This window comes from Gadus macrocephalus, chromosome 8 (genome assembly GCF_031168955.1).
Source record: "Gadus macrocephalus chromosome 8, ASM3116895v1".
NCBI lineage: Eukaryota > Metazoa > Chordata > Actinopteri > Gadiformes > Gadidae > Gadus > Gadus macrocephalus.
The window spans coordinates 5,376,647-5,394,107 of record NC_082389.1 but is presented as its reverse complement, the minus strand read 5'-3'; the positions used below and the strand labels follow the sequence as shown (position 1 = coordinate 5,394,107).

Below are 17,461 nucleotides of genomic sequence, written 5' to 3'. Positions count from 1 at the left end.
ATGACCCCCCTCTCAGCCGACGAAGAGGCCCCAGACTACGGCTCGGGCGTGAGGCAGTCCGGCACTGCCAAGATATCCTTCGAGGACCAGCAGTTTGAGAAGGTGGATTCACAACAAGTGTCTGCTTAGCCCACGAACTTGACATGTTTTAAAATTCTGCTATGTTTCTTCTGGCAAATGTTCTTATAACCAGGACTCCAAATGTAGTCGCTTTGGATTAAAAAGTCTGCTAATGTGTCGTTTGCTAGAATTCCCTTTGTATGTATCACTACCATTTGATTGTTCTTGGCACATCGTCAACAAAAGAGAGGGAATACAATTAGCCTACGAATGACAGACACTAGTCCACCTCTACTATTGATTTAATTTTAGACACATATCAAAACATTCCTCCCCTTACGTTGAATGGCGATTCAACCGTCTAATCGCGCTCGTAACGATATCTCCGTCTCCGTTTAGAATCCAACCTATCCAGTAGTGGATAGTGACCGAGTTGGGTGTGTTGTGTTCAGTTCCAGACGGAGACGTGCCCGGGGGGTCTGCCCTACTCCCACAGCTCCCAGGAGGAGCTGCGCATCGTAGAGGGCCAGGGACCGTCCTCCGAGGTGGGCATCTCTGCCGACGAGGTCAACAACAACACCTGCTCAGGTCAGCACTGCTCAATACTGTCTGTTCAGTCCTTTATATCTGTATCAACATGTGTTTATATCTGCAAATGGATCTGTATCTCTTAACCTACATCTATGGTTATTCGTTTGCCTATATTTATTTATGTATATCTCTCTTTATATCTTTATACCTGTAATTATATTTGAATATCTTTATTCATATCTTTCTATCTATATTTATATAAATGCCTACATCCATATCTATATATAACTAGAGCTATATATATATATATGTCTACGACTTTATCTGATGCGACATCTTTATCCTTTGTACAACTCTTGATTTATCTATCTTCACATGCATATCTGTGTACCAATGCGTGAACCCGTTGATGTGTGTCTACACGTAGCTACCCCAGAGCCCCCCCTCAGCCCCCTGAAGGGTCTGGGGCTGGGTCCGGGCCTGGACGCCCTGGAGCTGTCCCAGGAGAAGGCCCTGAGCCACCTGAAGGTGGGGAGCACCTTCACCTTCAGGGTGACGGTCCTCCAGGCCTCCAGCATCTCTGCAGAGTACGCCGACATCTTCTGCCAGTTCAAGTGAGTCAGCCGCGCCGAGGCCCCCACGGTGGGGAACTAGGCCCGATCCCATTCCTACCCCTTACCCTTACCCCTTCAAAACAAGGGGGAGGGGTAAGGGGAAGGGGTAAGGGGTTGAAATGGGATTGGGCCTAAGTATACTAGATGAGACAGTGCTATAATGCTTAGTTGATCTGTTTTAGTACTTTGGTGAATAGTTGATATGTTATAGCACTATGATGTTTAGTTTATCTATTTTAGTACTAGGGTGAGTAGTTTATATATTAAAGTACTTTGATGTTTATCTATTTTAGTAGTAGGATGAGGAGTTTATGTATTAAAGTACTTTTATGTTTATCTATTTTAGTACTAGGATGAGGAGTTTATGTATTAAAGTACTTAGATGTTTATCTATTTTAGTACTAGGAAGAGCAGTTTATATATTAAAGTACTTTGATGTTTATCTATCTTAGTACTAGGATGAGCAGTTTATATATTAAAGTACTTGGATGTTTATCTATTTTAGTACTAGAATGTGTAATTTATATATTATAGTACTATGAGATGTTGATCTATTTTAGTACTATGAGGAGTAGTTTAGATATTATTGTACTATGATTTTTTGGTTGATTAATTTTTATTATTACTAAGGTAGGCTATATTATAGTACTATGATGTTTAGTTGAATATAGCAATATGGTAAACCATTTCAAAACAAAGGAAACATTTCCATGAAGCAAACCGTTGTTGAAGGTCGTTGCCGGGGGTGATAAACCTCAACAGCAGGCAAAGAACCGCGGGCCTCTGACGTTCCACATAGTTTGTCTTCAGATGAACTCTTGGCTTGTGGACAGTGTTATCCTTGTCCGCTAAAAATATGTGTTTTTTTTGTTGTTGTTTTTGTCGAGGCTACCAAGCAACCTTTAAGAAGGTTGTTAGACTATATATATATATATATATATATGTATATATCATTTTTTCATCTTTAACGTGATGATGCTTATTCTTATATTGTAAATTGTATGAAACACTTTAGTGTTTCATAAAGCCAAAAAAAGGATACAATATATGAATAATAATAATTTCTACTCAGTAAGTAATATTTGTAACGTTTTTGTTTTGCGTTCAGCTTCATCCACCGCCATGACGAGGCGTTCTCCACAGAGCCACTGAAGAACACTGGGAGGGGACCTCCGCTAGGGTTCTACCACGTTCAGAATGTAAGCCCCGTAACGGTTACACACTGGGTCCACGTTCAGAATGTAAGCCCCGTAACGGTTACACACTGGGTCCACGTTCAGAATGTAAGCCCCGTAACGGTTACACACTGGGTCCACGTTCAGAATGTAAGCCCCGTAACGGTTACACACTGGGTCCACGTTCAGAATGTAAGCCCCGTAACGGTTACACACTGGGTCCACCACTGGGCTTCCACCACCCTCAGAATGTAAGGCCTGACCCCGCTCATGTATATATATTTTATAGTGCATTTTATGTTTAAACTGGGTACCTCGAAGATTTTCATGTAAATAAATGTATGTTAAGTCGACATCTACACAAAGGGGATTAAGCCACTGCATTTTCAGTATTATGAATTGTAGAAACCGGGTGTTGTTGCTAGAGCCCGACCGATATAGGATTTTTAAGGCCGATACAATACGAATATTTTGTATATATATCGATATGCCGATATATAAAAAAATATCCAGAAACGTGCAACAAAACAAACAGATTTCCTTAACATTGGTTATTTGTAGTTATCCTTTAAATCCTTTTCACTCTCAGCTAACACGTAACAACAGCAAAACTGGACATGGTAGTCATGAATTAAGTCATGCTTATCGACTAGAACAACACCGAGGATCTCATTCATTCTGCCTAACTCTGGCTGATTCAGCGGGTTTGGGGCGTTAGAGCCCTCTGGTGGACAAACTTTTTTTTATTTTTTTATATTAATTTATCGGCCATTATAAATGCCGATACCGAATAGTTTGAAATATGCCTAATATCGGCCGATAATATTGGCCTGCCGATATATCAGTCGGGGTTGCGACATTGGCAGTAAACCAACTGCAATGTCAATGGGGAAAGATACTGCTTATCGCCACAGGTGTCGCCAAAGACAACAAAAAGCTAATGGAAGTCACACCCATGACATCTATTTGTCTAGCGGTAGCCTTAAGTTTATTGTGATTTCAGTTGTTTAAACTAACACATTGCATCGTCTGGGGTGTGTGCCAGATCACAGTGGAGGTGACCAAGTGGTTCCTGGAGTACATCAAGACGCAGCCCATCGTGTTTGAGGTCTTCGGACACTATCAGAAACAACCGTTCCCCCCCCTCTGCAAAGACATGATCAGGTGAGACGGCGGAGAGAGACGCTGTCTGTCCCCCCCCCTGATTACCGTGTTGCCTTGTTACGGGTTGTGACGGACCAGGAATAATGACCCTACTTGTTTCCTTGGTTGTTGGTTCTTCCACTCCTCCTCTAGTCCCCTGAGACCATCCAGGAGACAGTTCCCCAGGGTGATGCCCTTGTCCAAACCAGGTGAGGAGATCCATGATGCTCTCACTATCATAGATGATAGCACAAGCTGGTCTTAATGCTAATATTTGAATTCAATATAGCGCTTACATTGGATTGATGAAGTAGCATTCATCTCAATCACAGAAACATCTGTAAATAGTATTTGACAGATTAGTGTGTGTTTTGTGTTTTGCACTTTAAACCTTTCTAGTCTAATTCCTCGCACGCAATTTTACAATGCTCCGAAGAAGTTGTGAAATAATTATACATGATTCAGGAGTTGAATTCATGAGCCAAACTCAATTGCCTTTGCATGAATGAAAATGTTGAATCTTTCCATGTCAATGTGCTGCATGTGTTCCTGAATGAACGCAATCCCTCACACGTCACATGTCCTTCCCTCAGTGCCGGCCACCAAGCTCAGCACTCTGAAACGTTCCACCGCCGGGCCCTGCCACTCCAAGTACGACCTCATGGCCTTCTTCGAGATCTGTGAGCTGGAGGCCAACGGAGAGTGAGTCCTCGTTGTGCTGTGACTAGTGAGAATAGGCCCACATGGACGTGGCCAAGAGGCGGTATTAAGCCTGTGGTTTTGTGCTCTCTCCATCAGCTACATCCCCTCTGTGGTGGACCATCGAGGTGGCATGCCCTGCCACGGGACCTTCCTCTTGCACCAGGTAACTTCCTGTTCAAGCCCACTTCCTGTTTGGCCTGTCACCACGCCAAACCAATCTCGTCTTATTGTTTATCGATCTTGGGAAAGTTAAAATCTTCACATTCTACAGTGCCAGTATCACAGCATCCTCTCTGTGTCTCTGTCTGTCTCTCTGTCTCTCCGTCTATCTGCCTCTCTCTCTCTCTCTCTCTCTCTCTCTCTCTCTCTCTCTCTCTCTCTCTCTCTCTCTCTCTCTCTCTCTCTCTCTCTCTCTCTCTCTCTCTCTCTCTCTCTAACTGTCTCTCTCTCTCTGTCTCTCTCTCTCTCTGTCTCTCTCTTTCTCTCTCTGTCTCTCCATCTCTGTCTCTCTGTCTGTCTCCCTCTCTCTGTGTTTCTGCAGGGAATTCAAAGGAGGATTACCGTTACCATAGCGCACGAAACAGGAAACGATATTGAGTGGAAGGAAGTGAAGGAGCTTGTTGTCGGTGAGTAATCAAATACTTCACGGCTATTTAGTTGCCAGTGCAATATATACATAGAAACATAGATCTAAAAATAGCCAAGAAAATGTATGCCACTTCTCCCCATCGGTAAATCAGGTTATCTTAAAGGGGACCTATTATGCTTTTTCGACTTTTATGACCTATAAACGTTGTTATAATGATTGGTAGTCATGTTTAAGCATACTAAAGTGTCAAATAATGACGTACATGCATTTCGACGTATTCCCTGCTGACAGTCTGGGGTGGCTGTGCAGAGCGCTAAACACTCGGAACAACGTTTGCGATTCACTTGTTCACATTTCCGGGAAATCATCTACGTAGAGGCACTCCTGCCGCGCCCCCATATGCCTGGTCAAATCTGCCCGTGCGCACGCTTCGAGGAAAGGAAACCAATCACAACGGAGTTGGGTTGGCAGGAGGGGGGCGAGGGGGCGGAGAAGGACGAAACCGAGCGTTGACAGAGAAGGCTGAAAGCGCCCAGATGAGAGGAAGAGTTTCCCGAAAATCGACGTCGTTTTTTGTGCTGTGATTCGTGTCAGGTTGCGCTATAGGAGTCATTAATAAGAAATTAAGACCAGAAAAGTAGTATAATAGGGTCTCTTTAAAGGTTATCGTAAAGGTTAATAAAATGTTAATGCATACAGAATTATGTGTAATGTGTCAAATATAATCGGGGGATATTCACCCTTTGTTTGCATTAACTACCTCTGTTGTTGGTTCAATGTTCTCAGTGGAATGGTTTGGCCATTCATGTGAATTTAGTTTGACTTCCCAACCTTTCCTTGTTGACCTCTCCTCCATGCATTTGTCCCTCAGGTCGCATCAGAAACACCCCAGAAGCAGATGAGACTATCATAGACCCCAACATCCTCTCCCTCAACATCCTCTCCTCTGGATACTACTGGCCCAAGCACGACGACAAGTATACAAGCAGATCATTTCCTACTCCTGCTTTATGTATTGTAGACTATGTATTTATATTCCTTATCTTATCTTTCTTATTTATCGTTTGTGCTTTGTCGTCTCTCATGCACCCAAACCTAATTTATGTTGCTTAATAATATCCTATGCTACACGCTTTGACTGTGAACAGGCTTATGTTCTCACTTTTTTCGTAGCACATTAGGACAGCTGCAACTGAAGCATTAATTAAGTAGAAGTAAATATGAATGAATTCAGCATTTATAAAGCATTGTTCCTAAATGATCAGTAAACAATTCATAATCAGATATAAACTATCCCTTGGATGAAAACCAAAACCAAAGAATTATATGGCATACATTTATACACCATTATCTAATAATCATTTTGATAATTGACAACTGATGAACAGTTGAACAGTTTACTGATGAATCTTCATGCACGAACAGCGCTTGATAACTGAGGAATTCCCTATTGACGACTGCCTCGTTGACGCTTCAAAGCTGCAGGGCTCCTAATGTGCCACCCACCTTTTGGTTGCCTCTGATGGTTTGCTGTTCAGCCTGTATTTCCCTAGACACACCTAACCACTAACCTCCTGTGCTTGTCCCGTACGCTCACGCCAGTGTCTCCTTGGGAGTTGACCATAGGTAGTACGCTGATCGCTTTTCTTTCTCCGTTTTGTCGTTTCATCAGCTTTTTGCAAAACAAAAAATATCTCAAACCGTTATTCGTCCCTGTAGAAACCGTGGCTCTCGCGTGCATGACGGTGAGCTCACTGTTTCTCCCGTCCTTCTTCCTCTCTCCACCCCTCACCCACCACCCCTGACCCGCTCTGAGCAGGACCTTCTACCGGTTTGAGGCGGCCTGGGACAGCTCCATGCACAACTCTCTGCTTCTGAACCGAGTCACCCCATACGGAGAGAAGATCTACATCACACTCTCAGCTTACCTGGAGGTAGGAGCCCGACAACAGCAGGGTGTTTCTGTAGTCCAGCCGTCTCTGTTTGACCCAGAGTGTTTTGGCCTGAGACCACTCCTGTTCTCGCTCGGGCTCTTGCTCGCTCTCTCTCTCTCTCTCTCTCTCTCTCTCTCTCTCTCTCTCTCTCTCTCTCTCTCTCTCTCTCTCTCTCTCTCTCTCTCTCTCTCTCTCTCTCTCTCTTTCTCTCTCTCTCCCCCCCTCTCTCTCAGACTATAGCGTGTAATAACATATGAGCCGTGTCACGACATAACCCCACCCATTGTGTGTTTTTTTGTTCCCCCAGATGGAGAACTGCACGCAGCCAACCGTGATCACCAAGGACTTCTGCGTGGTGTTCTACTCCCGCGACGCCAAGCTGCCCGCCCCGCGCTCCATCAGGAACCTGTTCAGCACCGGATGCCTCCGGCCCTCAGAGAGGTGGGGGGACCCCCCTCCCGTTCAGCTCCCTGCCCGACGGTGTTGATCCATGCTGTCGTTCAAACCTTCTGTCCCTTTATCTCTTGTTCCCTTAGCAACCGGGTCACGGGGGTCTACGAGGTGACGCTCTGCCACGTGGCAGATAATGGAAGTCCAGGTCAGATGCTGTCATGTTACGTTGCATAAAATTGGAGTATGTTTCGTTACGTAACGTCTGATGAAGTAACATGCTGTCACTTTACTGGTCGTTGCCTTACCTTATGTTAAATTATATCATTTTACAGTCAATTTGATTACATTGCATTGCTTGACATTTGACATTAAATGATTTTATTTACATTACGTTACATTGAATTATGTGACCTTAGATTTCATTACTTAAGTGTGTTTGACGCCCAGCCGAAATGTTCAATATGTCAACACTATATGGGCGGTTTGATCTCTATGTGCTCATTTGTGACAAGAATCTTAATGCACGATCAATGCACGTATCTAGAAACATGAATCATACAATCACAGCACAACAATGTTGATCTACCAGCACCTTCACAATGACAAAATCGTGAAACAACACGTAGAGAAAAAAGCGCTGCATCCCATAATGTCACTGCGTCCCACCCCCCAACCTGCGCCTCAATCCCCTCGTCCTCCTCCAGGCAGAGTTAGCTAACCTACCTTTCCCCCCCCCCCCCCCCCCCTCGCTCCGTCCCGCCCGCCCGCCCGCCCGCCCGCCCGCCCGCCCGCAGGCATGCAGCGGCGGCGTCGGCGCGTGCTGGACACGTCGGTGGCGTACGTCCGCGGCGAGGAGAACCTGGCCGGGTGGCGGCCGCGCAGCGACAGCCTCATCCTGGACCACCAGTGGGAGCTGGAGAAGCTCAGCCTTCTGCAGGAGGTGCGTGGGCCGTGATGCCATCGGAGAGTGTGTGTGTGTTGGAGTATTTGGAGTGTTGGAGTGTGTGTGTGTGTGTGTGTGTGTGTGTTCTGTGTGGGTTTGAGTCTGATGTGTTGGAGTGTGTGTGTGTGTGTGTGTCGGAGTGTTTGTGTGGAAGTGTGTGTGTGTTGGGAGTGTTTGTTAGAGTGTTTGTGCTGGAGTGTGTGTGTGTGTGTGTGTGTTGGAGTGTTGGTATGGGAGTGTGTGTGTTGGAGTGTGTGTGTGTGTGTGTTGGAGTGTGGGTATGGGAGTGTGTGTGTTGGAGTGTGTGTGTGGGAGTGTGTGTGTTGGAGTGTGTGTGTGTGTGTGTTGGAGTGTGGGTATGGGAGTGTGTGTGTTGGAGTGTGTGTGTGTGTGTGTGTGTTGGAGTGTGGGTATGGGAGTGTGTGTGTTGGAGTGTGTGTGTGTGTGTTGGAGTGTGTGTGTGTGGGTATGTTTTCGTTGGTGTTCTGTGGAACTCATCAGGGACACTGGCATCTCTGACAGCTGAGCCACACACACACGCCCGCAAGCACGCACGCACGAACGCACACACACACGGGCCCGCATGCGCGCACGCACGCACACACGCACGCACGCACGCACGCACGCACGCACGCACGCACGCACGCACGCACGCACGCACGCACGCACTCAAAGCAAAAAGGGACGAACGAAACGCGCGGACCATGCTGGGAAAAAGGCGTGCCTAAGACGGGCATATTTGGCAGTGTAAAAACGTCTTGTGTGTGTGTGTGTGTTGGAGTGCTGGCATATGTTTTGAAGCAGTGGACAGATACCAACTATTGATGTTTATTTTAGAGCTGTCAAGAGATTAAAATATTTAATCGTGATTAATCGCATTATTGTCATAGTTAACTCACAATTAATCGCGATTAATCGCAAATCTTTTTTCTATGCTAAATATCCCTTGATTTCTTTTAATGCTCTCATCAACATGGAGTGCATCGGCTTGCCTTGTGCAAATGTTTTTTTATTGATAACAACATTGGCATATACTAATCAAAACAGGAAGATACAAAAAAAAAAGCCTATAGTGCAATTAAACGATGATCATACAAACATACTGCCTTGAACATAGCAGCCGGGCTACTGCCTCTTTGTTTTGAGCCAAAGAATTTTAAATATATATATATTTTTTTTAAATATGAATTTGCGTTAATCGTGCGATAAAAAAATTATCGTCGTTAAAATTGGTTTGCGTTAATGCCGTTAATAACGCGTTTAACTGACAGCCCTAGTTTATTTCTCTTGTGTTTGGGGCGTCAAGCCTAAAATTATACATGCTATGCTGCTCATCATACCTACACCATCCTTTAGAGGGCGGCAAACTCACTTAAATCGGACAGCATTTGTAGGTTAGCTGTAAATAGGTTCAATAATAACAGCGACGGTAACAATATTTGTCTCTCTGATTCGCTCACGTTCTTCCGTGTGTGCGTGCGTGGGTGCGTTTGTGTGTGCGTGCGTGCGTGTGTGTGTATGTGCATTTGCGCGTGTGTGTGTGTGTATCTCTGTGTGCGTTTGCGTGCCCCCAGGTGGAGAAGACCCGGCACTACCTGCTGCTAAGGGAGAAGCTGGAGGCCACGCTGCAGGCGGGCCAAGAGGCGCTCTACAAGACCAGCGACGCCAGCCAGCTCAGCCCCGCCCTGAGCCCCGTGATGAGCCCCACCGTGGCCGGCCCCCCGGCCCCACAGAGCCCCGCCCCCTTCAGCCTGGCCCCCCTCAGCCCCGTCCCTCTCAGCCCCAACCAGCGGCAGAGGGAGCTGGCTGCCAAGGTGACTACCCTGCTCCGGTCCTCTAGAGTCCTCTACAGTCCTCTAAGACCTCTGTATTATTATTATTATTATTATCATCATATACTTGTGATTTTATTACATAATAATAATTTGAATGTATTGTGCTCTGTTTAAGATGTAATATGTTTGATAGTGTCCTTTGTATTTTTATTATTATCGATATAATAAACCGATTATTATCGGTTTACATGTATGCATAAATTTCCATCAAATCCAAAAAAAAAAAAAAACATGTAAAACTCTTGTGATGCCGCTGAGTCGGCTGATTGCTGATTGAATACACTCAGCTGACTGCTAGTTAGATACACTACACAGTAACCTGGAAGTCCCCGCTGTCATCGTCTTCTTATCTGGAATAACATTAATCTCTCTCTCTCTCTCTCTCTCTCTCTCTCTCTCTCTCTCTCTCTCTCTCTCTCTCTCTCTCTCTCTCTCTCTATCTCTCTCTATCTGTCTCTCTGTCTCTGTCTCTGTCTCTCTCTCTCTCTCTCTCTCTCTCTCTCTCTCTCTCTCTCTCTCTCTCTCTCTCTCTCTGTCTCTGTCTCTCTCTCTCTCTCTCTCTCTCTCTGTCTCTCTCTCTCTCTCTCTCTCTCTCTCTCTCTCTCTCCTCCCCCCCTCCTCTCTGTCTCCCCCTTTCTCTCTCTCTCTCCCGCTCTCTCTCCGCACCTCTCTCGCCCCTGCGTGCGCAGTGTCTGCGTCTGCTCATGCACACCTTCAACAGGGAGTACAGCCAGGTGAGCAGCAGTGCCAGTGAGAGCAAGGTGAGCCCCAGCCCAGCCCCCCCCCCCCCCTTTAACCCCCCCCCACCACCTTTTCACCTTTGACCTTTCAACCTGACTTCACTCCCCCAACTCCCCCTGTAGCCCCTCCCCTTTGTAGCACCTTCCCTTTGGAGTCCCTCCTGGCGTTTTATTAATTTAAATATTTATTCCCTCATTGTTTTTCCCCTCACACCTATCAGCCTGCTTGCTTGTCCCCTTACCTACCTAATGCGAATACTGCATTCTATTTGCCACTCATCATTACATGGATAAGGAGTCATTTCTTCAACCCACTTGAACTCTCCTCCCCTTTGCTATTTATTCCTTGGTTCACAACTCCTCCATGAGTGTGTTCCTGGCTCTGATCTCCCCTTCTTTGAGGAAGACCTCTGCTATCCCTCTGACATGTCCTTTATTAACATGGGGCTCATACAAAGTCTTGCCTTCGATGGTATAGAATATATCACAGTATCACATCCTGTAAATATATGCATGTCTGCCATACTTTTTACAAATGATCTCATCTCTCAATGCGTGTGTATTTTTTTGTGTTGAATCGTTCGTCCCTTTTTGCTGTGCGTGCGTGCTGTGTGTGTGTGTGTGTGTGTGTGTGTGTGTGTGTGTGTGTGTGTGTGTGTGTGTGTGTGTGTGTGTGTGTGTGTGTGTTTGCTCAGCTGTCTGAGATGTCGGCGTCTCTCATGAGCTCCACTTGCTCGGGCCTGAGCACACTCACCCCGTCCTCCACCTGCCCCTCATTGGTCGAGGGGAACTATGACATCAGGTAAATTGTTTGTCCTGACGGTGGCACACAGTCGACTCTGAGCAAACACAACATTGGACCAATGCTCAAGGGTTCAATCAATCAATAAACTTTAATGTCATTGCACACGTTACAGAGCAACGAAAAAGACCCGTTACATTCCGTCCAAGAAACATAAAAGACAGTTTGGGGAGACAGGACGGAGAGACTGTCAGGCGCTCGTTAAATAAGAAACATGCGGCACGCGTTAGATAAGAAAATTAAAAAAGCTAAACAAGAGGGTGACGAGGGAAAAAAAATGTCAATACCCCAAACTATGCTCCTCTAAGGGGGGCACAGTGTAGGGATTAGCAAAAAACACCTCAACACATAAGCAACATATCAAAAACAAATCACAAACACATGTGGGAGGGGGGACGGGAGTTGGGGAGGGGAGGTGTCACGGCTCAGACCCCGGGAGGAGGACGCAGCCAGCGGGCGCGTCGCATCACTCACGGCGTACTGTACTGCAACGAGGGACGGGGAGGGGGAGGGAGTCCAGTAGGCGGTGAGTCCAGGGGGTGTGTGTGTTATCTGTCTTGAGTGTGTGTGTGTGTGTGAGCCCAAGGGTTCCCTGCACCATCACCCATTAAACTCTCCTGTCATGCAGAATAGGAGAGTCGATCTCTAAAGAAGAAACTCTAAACTCTGTCTAGATGGACAACGGTCAACTTGCTAGCGCTGAGGACGGTCTTTTGTTGTTGTATAATGTTACAGTCTTAACAATTTACAAGGGTTAGGGTACCGTCATAAAACAAGGAGTGCTGGAGCTGAGGTTTCCGGTTGGGTACGACTTTGAATGAGAGTGAACTAGTTTGAATGTCAAATGTATTTCGACGTTCATTCATAGTGTTGTTACTCATAGACTTTATGAATAATCTAATCTAAAGTGTGGTTGCAGAATACCGCTCAACTGGGTGAAATGGGTTGCCGAACAGTGAACAGAAACTCAGCCAGCATACACTTATCCTCAAGTCAGTGGGAAAACAAGCTAAATCATCCTTCAGACAACGACATAGTTAGAATAAATGTCTGTAAAGGTTTTAAATCCAATGGTGTACACTTCCCACTGTAGAAATACAATAATTCAAATCCTTTTCTAAAAAAATAGAATAACTCTGCCCCTTTCAGTTGTTAGTTTCTGATCCACGCTCTGTTTTCCCCCCGCCCCAGAAGTTATGTATTAACATAGTAGGCCTTCTGGATCCAGGATTACTTTTGTTCAAACCTTCATATTGTTTCATAGTGTACATTAAGTGTGTGTGTGTGTGTGTGTGTGTGTGTGTGTGTGTGTGTGTGTGTGTGTGTGTGTGTGTGTGTGTGTGTGTGTGTGTGTGTGTGTGTGTGTGTTGTAGACATACTGAGCCCGGTTCAGGGGCCTCTACTCCAGACCTGGACCCCTTCAGCCCGGTGGACAAGAGGAAGGCCCTGCGAGGATGCACGTTTGTTCCAGACATCCAAGAGATCCGCGTCAGGTGAGGGCTGAGGGCTCATGTGGTTTCATAAAGGGCCATGCTGCATGCTATTGGGAGATCTGCAAGCAGGCCTGCCGCTCCCTATACGCAGAGTACGCAGAGCGCGTAGGGCACCAAGTACCTGAATTAAAAAATTATTGAATTATTATTGAATTAAAAAAATGTGAAAATCAGTTATGAAGAGGCCCACTGTTGTTTGTTCTTAATTGTATAACCTATCACTCAATTTCAGCGAATTAGATGTTTTTAGCCCCCCCGCGCGCTTGCGTAGGGCACCGAAACGGCCAGGAGCGGCCCTGTCTGCAAGGCATCTGCGTGCAATCCTTCTCTACAGCTTTCATGATTGAATGCTTGACTTATTTTGTTTTTGGTGTGTTCCTTATCCCTTTACTGGTCAATGATGCAGTATAGTCTCAGAGGGCCTAAACCAGTGGTCAGCCACCTTTTCCACATGCAGTGCCAGTTTGGCATTTTCTCGTTAATGAGTGTGCCTTAAGCAACAATATATTAAATATTAAGCTGAATTATGACCCAGCGACCAAAAGCATTTCCAGAAGACCTGGAATTGTATTATTTCCATATAGTCCACAATCATGCATCAACATTTTAAATTGTATTTTTGTTGTTATATTTGCAACATGGGCTTACAAATTATAATTACATGTGTCCCATCTTAAAACACCACTTTCAGAAACTCATTCAAAAACATATTTGCACTGTGAGAAATGTAAAAAACAAGAATATATGAGAATGTTGGAACCATGCATGTACAGCTTTGCAAAACCATGTGAAGGCGATGCATACAGGCCACTTGCAACAATATTCTAAATATTTCTTTCTCTATTACTCACAACATAGGTTTAGGCTAAAAACTATTAATTGATCCCATTTCAGAAAACTGCTTTCAGTAACTCATTTAAACATATTTGCATTGGGAGGAAATGCCCAAAACAGAATAAAGTGCAATTTTGTTTTCTTTCTCAAGTGTGCCAATGATTATGCTGCCACGTGCCAGTGGTGGCATGCGTGCCTAGGGTTGCCGACCCCTGGCCTAAACCCATCAAAGCTTAAGCATAGAGCCTATTTGCTTTCAGTCCGCCCCTATGTTGATCAATGAGCAGACCCACACCACAGTCGGAGCTGAAGAGATTGCAGAGCGGAGATCATTTTGTCCTGCCGTCCGTCTTCATTATGCATCCGTCCGGTGTTGTTTACACCCATTTTTTTCTGCTGGTCAATTCAAATTGCGTAGATCAGTGAGTCGGCTTCACAGTTGCTTTACAGTTGCTTTAAAGTCCTGACAAATAGAGACTTATGCATTTTTGTTGACTCTTTCACAGCTTTTCAGTAAATTCACTAAAAAGTCTCACCTCCCCCGCCTCAGCCCCATCGTATCCAAGAAGGGCTACCTCCACTTCCTGGAGCCGCACTCCAACGGCTGGGTGAAGCGCTACGTGGTGGTGCGCCGACCCTACGTCTACCTGTACCGCAGCGAGAGGGACAGCGTGGAGCGCGCCGTCATCAACCTGTCGTCGGCTCAGGTGGAATACAGCGAGGACAAGCAGACTCTGCTGAGGGTACGTCTCCCCTAACCCTCTCCCTGACATTAGCGCTACCCCAAACACTAAAGTCAACACTAACCCTAAGCCTACAAGCAAACTCTTCTGCGGGTACGTCTACTCTCACCATGACCCAACACCAGCACTTATCCAAACACTGAAGTTAACCCTAACCCTAACCCTTACCCTGACCCTGACCCCAATCCTGACTTCAGTCCAGAACCTTTTCGTGAGGGAAGACCCACAAGTAGCCTGGGAACCAGACGTGTCTGGGAGCTGGTGTCCTGTTTGCTCTGGCTGATGGTCTGGCCCCCCCTTCCGTTCAAACAGACTTCCAGCAGACCTGAACCCGGGTCAGGCCAATCACGAGCGTTGATCTATAATAGGGCGGGTTTATTAGCTTTGTTGGGTACGATGACTGGACAGTGGAGTGTTGAGGCGTCGTGCCGCTGATGTGGCTGTCCGTTGACTCCACTATCGGGACGGTGTTAAGCAAAGTGGACCGTATATTCTCCCTAAAAGAAGAATGAACAGCTGCAATTTATGCTTTTCTGGATAAGAAAGATGCGCTTATCGTACGTCACATGTTTCGTTTCTGTGATTGGTTGGAGATCTATCAAAATCATACTCACGGGGCTTTTGGACTGCGCACGTTGATAAAGCCCCTCGGAAATTGAAAAATAACTCGGAGGTTCCAGATTAATAGGCCTTTGTGAGTCGGCCTGGCGAAGTCAAGCTAGAAACCACCACCGTACCACCAGATAATCCTGGCTCCTAGCCTGTTCTTGCGAGGGAAAGGAAGTATACATATCGAGTGGGAGAACTTTATGAACAACCTTACTGTACCGACGATAGCGATATATTGTTTCTCTTTCTTCTGACAAATGTACTTATTGTGAGGCTCTTCGGATACATGCGTCTGCTAAATAACCTAAATGCCCTTCATGTAGATGTAAATGTAGATGTACTTTGTATGTTTCGCTCCCGTGCGTTGAGAGCGTAATCTGTGTTTCGCAGACCCCCAACACGTTTGCGGTGTGCACGGAGCACCGGGGCATCCTGCTCCAGGCCAGCAACGACAAGGAGATGCACGACTGGCTGTATGCCTTTAACCCTCTGCTGGCTGGTACCATCAGGTGAGCTCGCTGATCAGGGGATTGACTCCCCAGCGCTGAGGTGCTTCTGAGTTCACTTACCTAATGTTTTCATGGACAAGGCCTCATGGTTGAGCTGAGAAGTGGGAAGTCGTGGAGTTCCTTCCAATACCACGAGTGCATTTGTTTCTTCATATCTTTCCTGTTTGTAAACAATGTTTAAGAAGTCCTATTCTAAATTCTAAAATGTAGTTATATATATCGAATTAATACAGTATCAACATTATGTTTTATGTTAATTAAATGCATCATGTTTATAATGTATTTATTGAATTTATATGGCACCATCCTTTATAGAACAGGACGTTGCCTTTGTGTTGGAATTCCTTTTTAAGGGGAGTCCCACTTTCTCCAACACACCATACCTTACTCTCATTGTGCCATTCTTTGAATGTGTTTTTTCCTCTCCAGGTCTAAGCTATCCAGGAGGAAGTCAGTCCAGTCGGCCATCTTTTGAGCCGGACGACACTACAACGCAACAACACAACAAAACAAGCTTAATTTACCTTCTGACCACCGTGTAAATAGATATAAACAAACGTATTCATAGCCCGTTCAGATAATGCTCGGTGTAACCCCCCCCCCCCCCCCCCCCCCACCCGGTCACAAACAACTCTCCAGCACACACACCTGAAAAAAACGAATCATCCCAAAATGGCCGCCTTTTTTACTCATGTATTAATTTGTATTTTGTTGCTGCCTTAGCGAGCCCTGCACGGTTTGTTCCCCTGCTGACCTCGCCCTAACCCTGCCCTGTAGAGACCACAGGATAGACGCCTCGCACTATTCCCCCGGTCATGACGTTATCTTATACTGGGTACTGAAAATCGTTGTCAGTAGCTGCCCTCCTATGTCCACGTCATGTCCTCCTATGTCCACGTCCAGTAGTACATGTAGTACATCTGGCATTATCTAGTTATTTCCCTGTAGACCCCATCCCCTAGACCAATGCTCCCCTCCAGATATTTATGATGTGGTTCATGAAATACCCCTCCCCAAATATTTGATGTACATATAAATCCATCCTTATGGTAAACAAACCCGCTGTTGCTCCATGGATATCGTCAGACGAGGAAGAGAGAAATACCGTGACCCCCTTCTTGTGCAGTCTTTATCCCAGATAGGCCCGTGTCCCTCTCTGTGGGTTTAGGGGAGCGAGGGGACAATAGCATTCCCTGCAGTGTGTCCTCTTCACCCCCCCCCCCCCCCCCCCCGCTGAAGCAGCGCTAGACGTTACCTCAGTTTGGAACCGACCCCACAGCTCACTGGGAGCTTTGAGTAGCAGGCTACGGTTGGATATTACACCAGACGTGCACACACACACACACACGCAGACAGAGACACAGAGAAACACACACAGAGAAACACACACACACACACACACACACACACACACACACACACACACACACACAAGCACACAAGCACACACGCACACAAACACAAAGAGAGGGAGCCTTTGCAATCAATCAGCATTTTAATGGAAGAGAGACGGAAATAAGTTATTGAGAAAGAGGGCAGGGTGTGATTTATGTTGAGCTATGATGTATGTTTTCCCACCAGTTTATTTTTTCCCCTTTTAATTGAAGAAAGTGGTTGTGATGGTGGCCACACACAAAGTAATCCATCAACTGTGAAGGGAGCCCCCTTGGACTTTTGTTTTTTTTCTAGTTTTTTGGCGTTTGTTTACGTTTTATGCACTGTAATGTATTAATGGCGGGGTCTTGGACCCAATTACTTTGTCTTTTTTGCATGGCACTTTATTCTATTGAGTTAATGTCTCCTATCATTTAC

The 17,461-nt window shown here is 45.8% G+C and overlaps 1 protein-coding gene across 1 annotated transcript in view; it reads left to right on the top strand.

Annotated features, from left to right (window-relative positions):
- The window catches only part of kif1ab (kinesin family member 1Ab), a 34,663-nt gene extending 17,595 nt beyond the window's left edge, over window positions 1–17,068 (top strand). The window contains 22 exon segments of the mRNA XM_060058281.1: window positions 17–102; window positions 513–648; window positions 1,019–1,205; window positions 2,314–2,404; window positions 3,426–3,544; window positions 3,677–3,732; window positions 4,117–4,225; window positions 4,322–4,388; window positions 4,767–4,851; window positions 5,686–5,791; window positions 6,417–6,440; window positions 6,634–6,748; window positions 7,056–7,189; window positions 7,285–7,346; window positions 7,936–8,081; window positions 9,659–9,898; window positions 10,609–10,680; window positions 11,355–11,461; window positions 12,835–12,954; window positions 14,339–14,531; window positions 15,531–15,649; window positions 16,079–17,068. Of these exon segments, the coding sequence (XP_059914264.1) occupies window positions 17–102; window positions 513–648; window positions 1,019–1,205; window positions 2,314–2,404; window positions 3,426–3,544; window positions 3,677–3,732; window positions 4,117–4,225; window positions 4,322–4,388; window positions 4,767–4,851; window positions 5,686–5,791; window positions 6,417–6,440; window positions 6,634–6,748; window positions 7,056–7,189; window positions 7,285–7,346; window positions 7,936–8,081; window positions 9,659–9,898; window positions 10,609–10,680; window positions 11,355–11,461; window positions 12,835–12,954; window positions 14,339–14,531; window positions 15,531–15,649; window positions 16,079–16,124 (2,420 nt within the window). The 3' untranslated portion in view covers window positions 16,125–17,068.
- The last annotated feature ends 393 nt before the right edge of the window (window positions 17,069–17,461 follow it).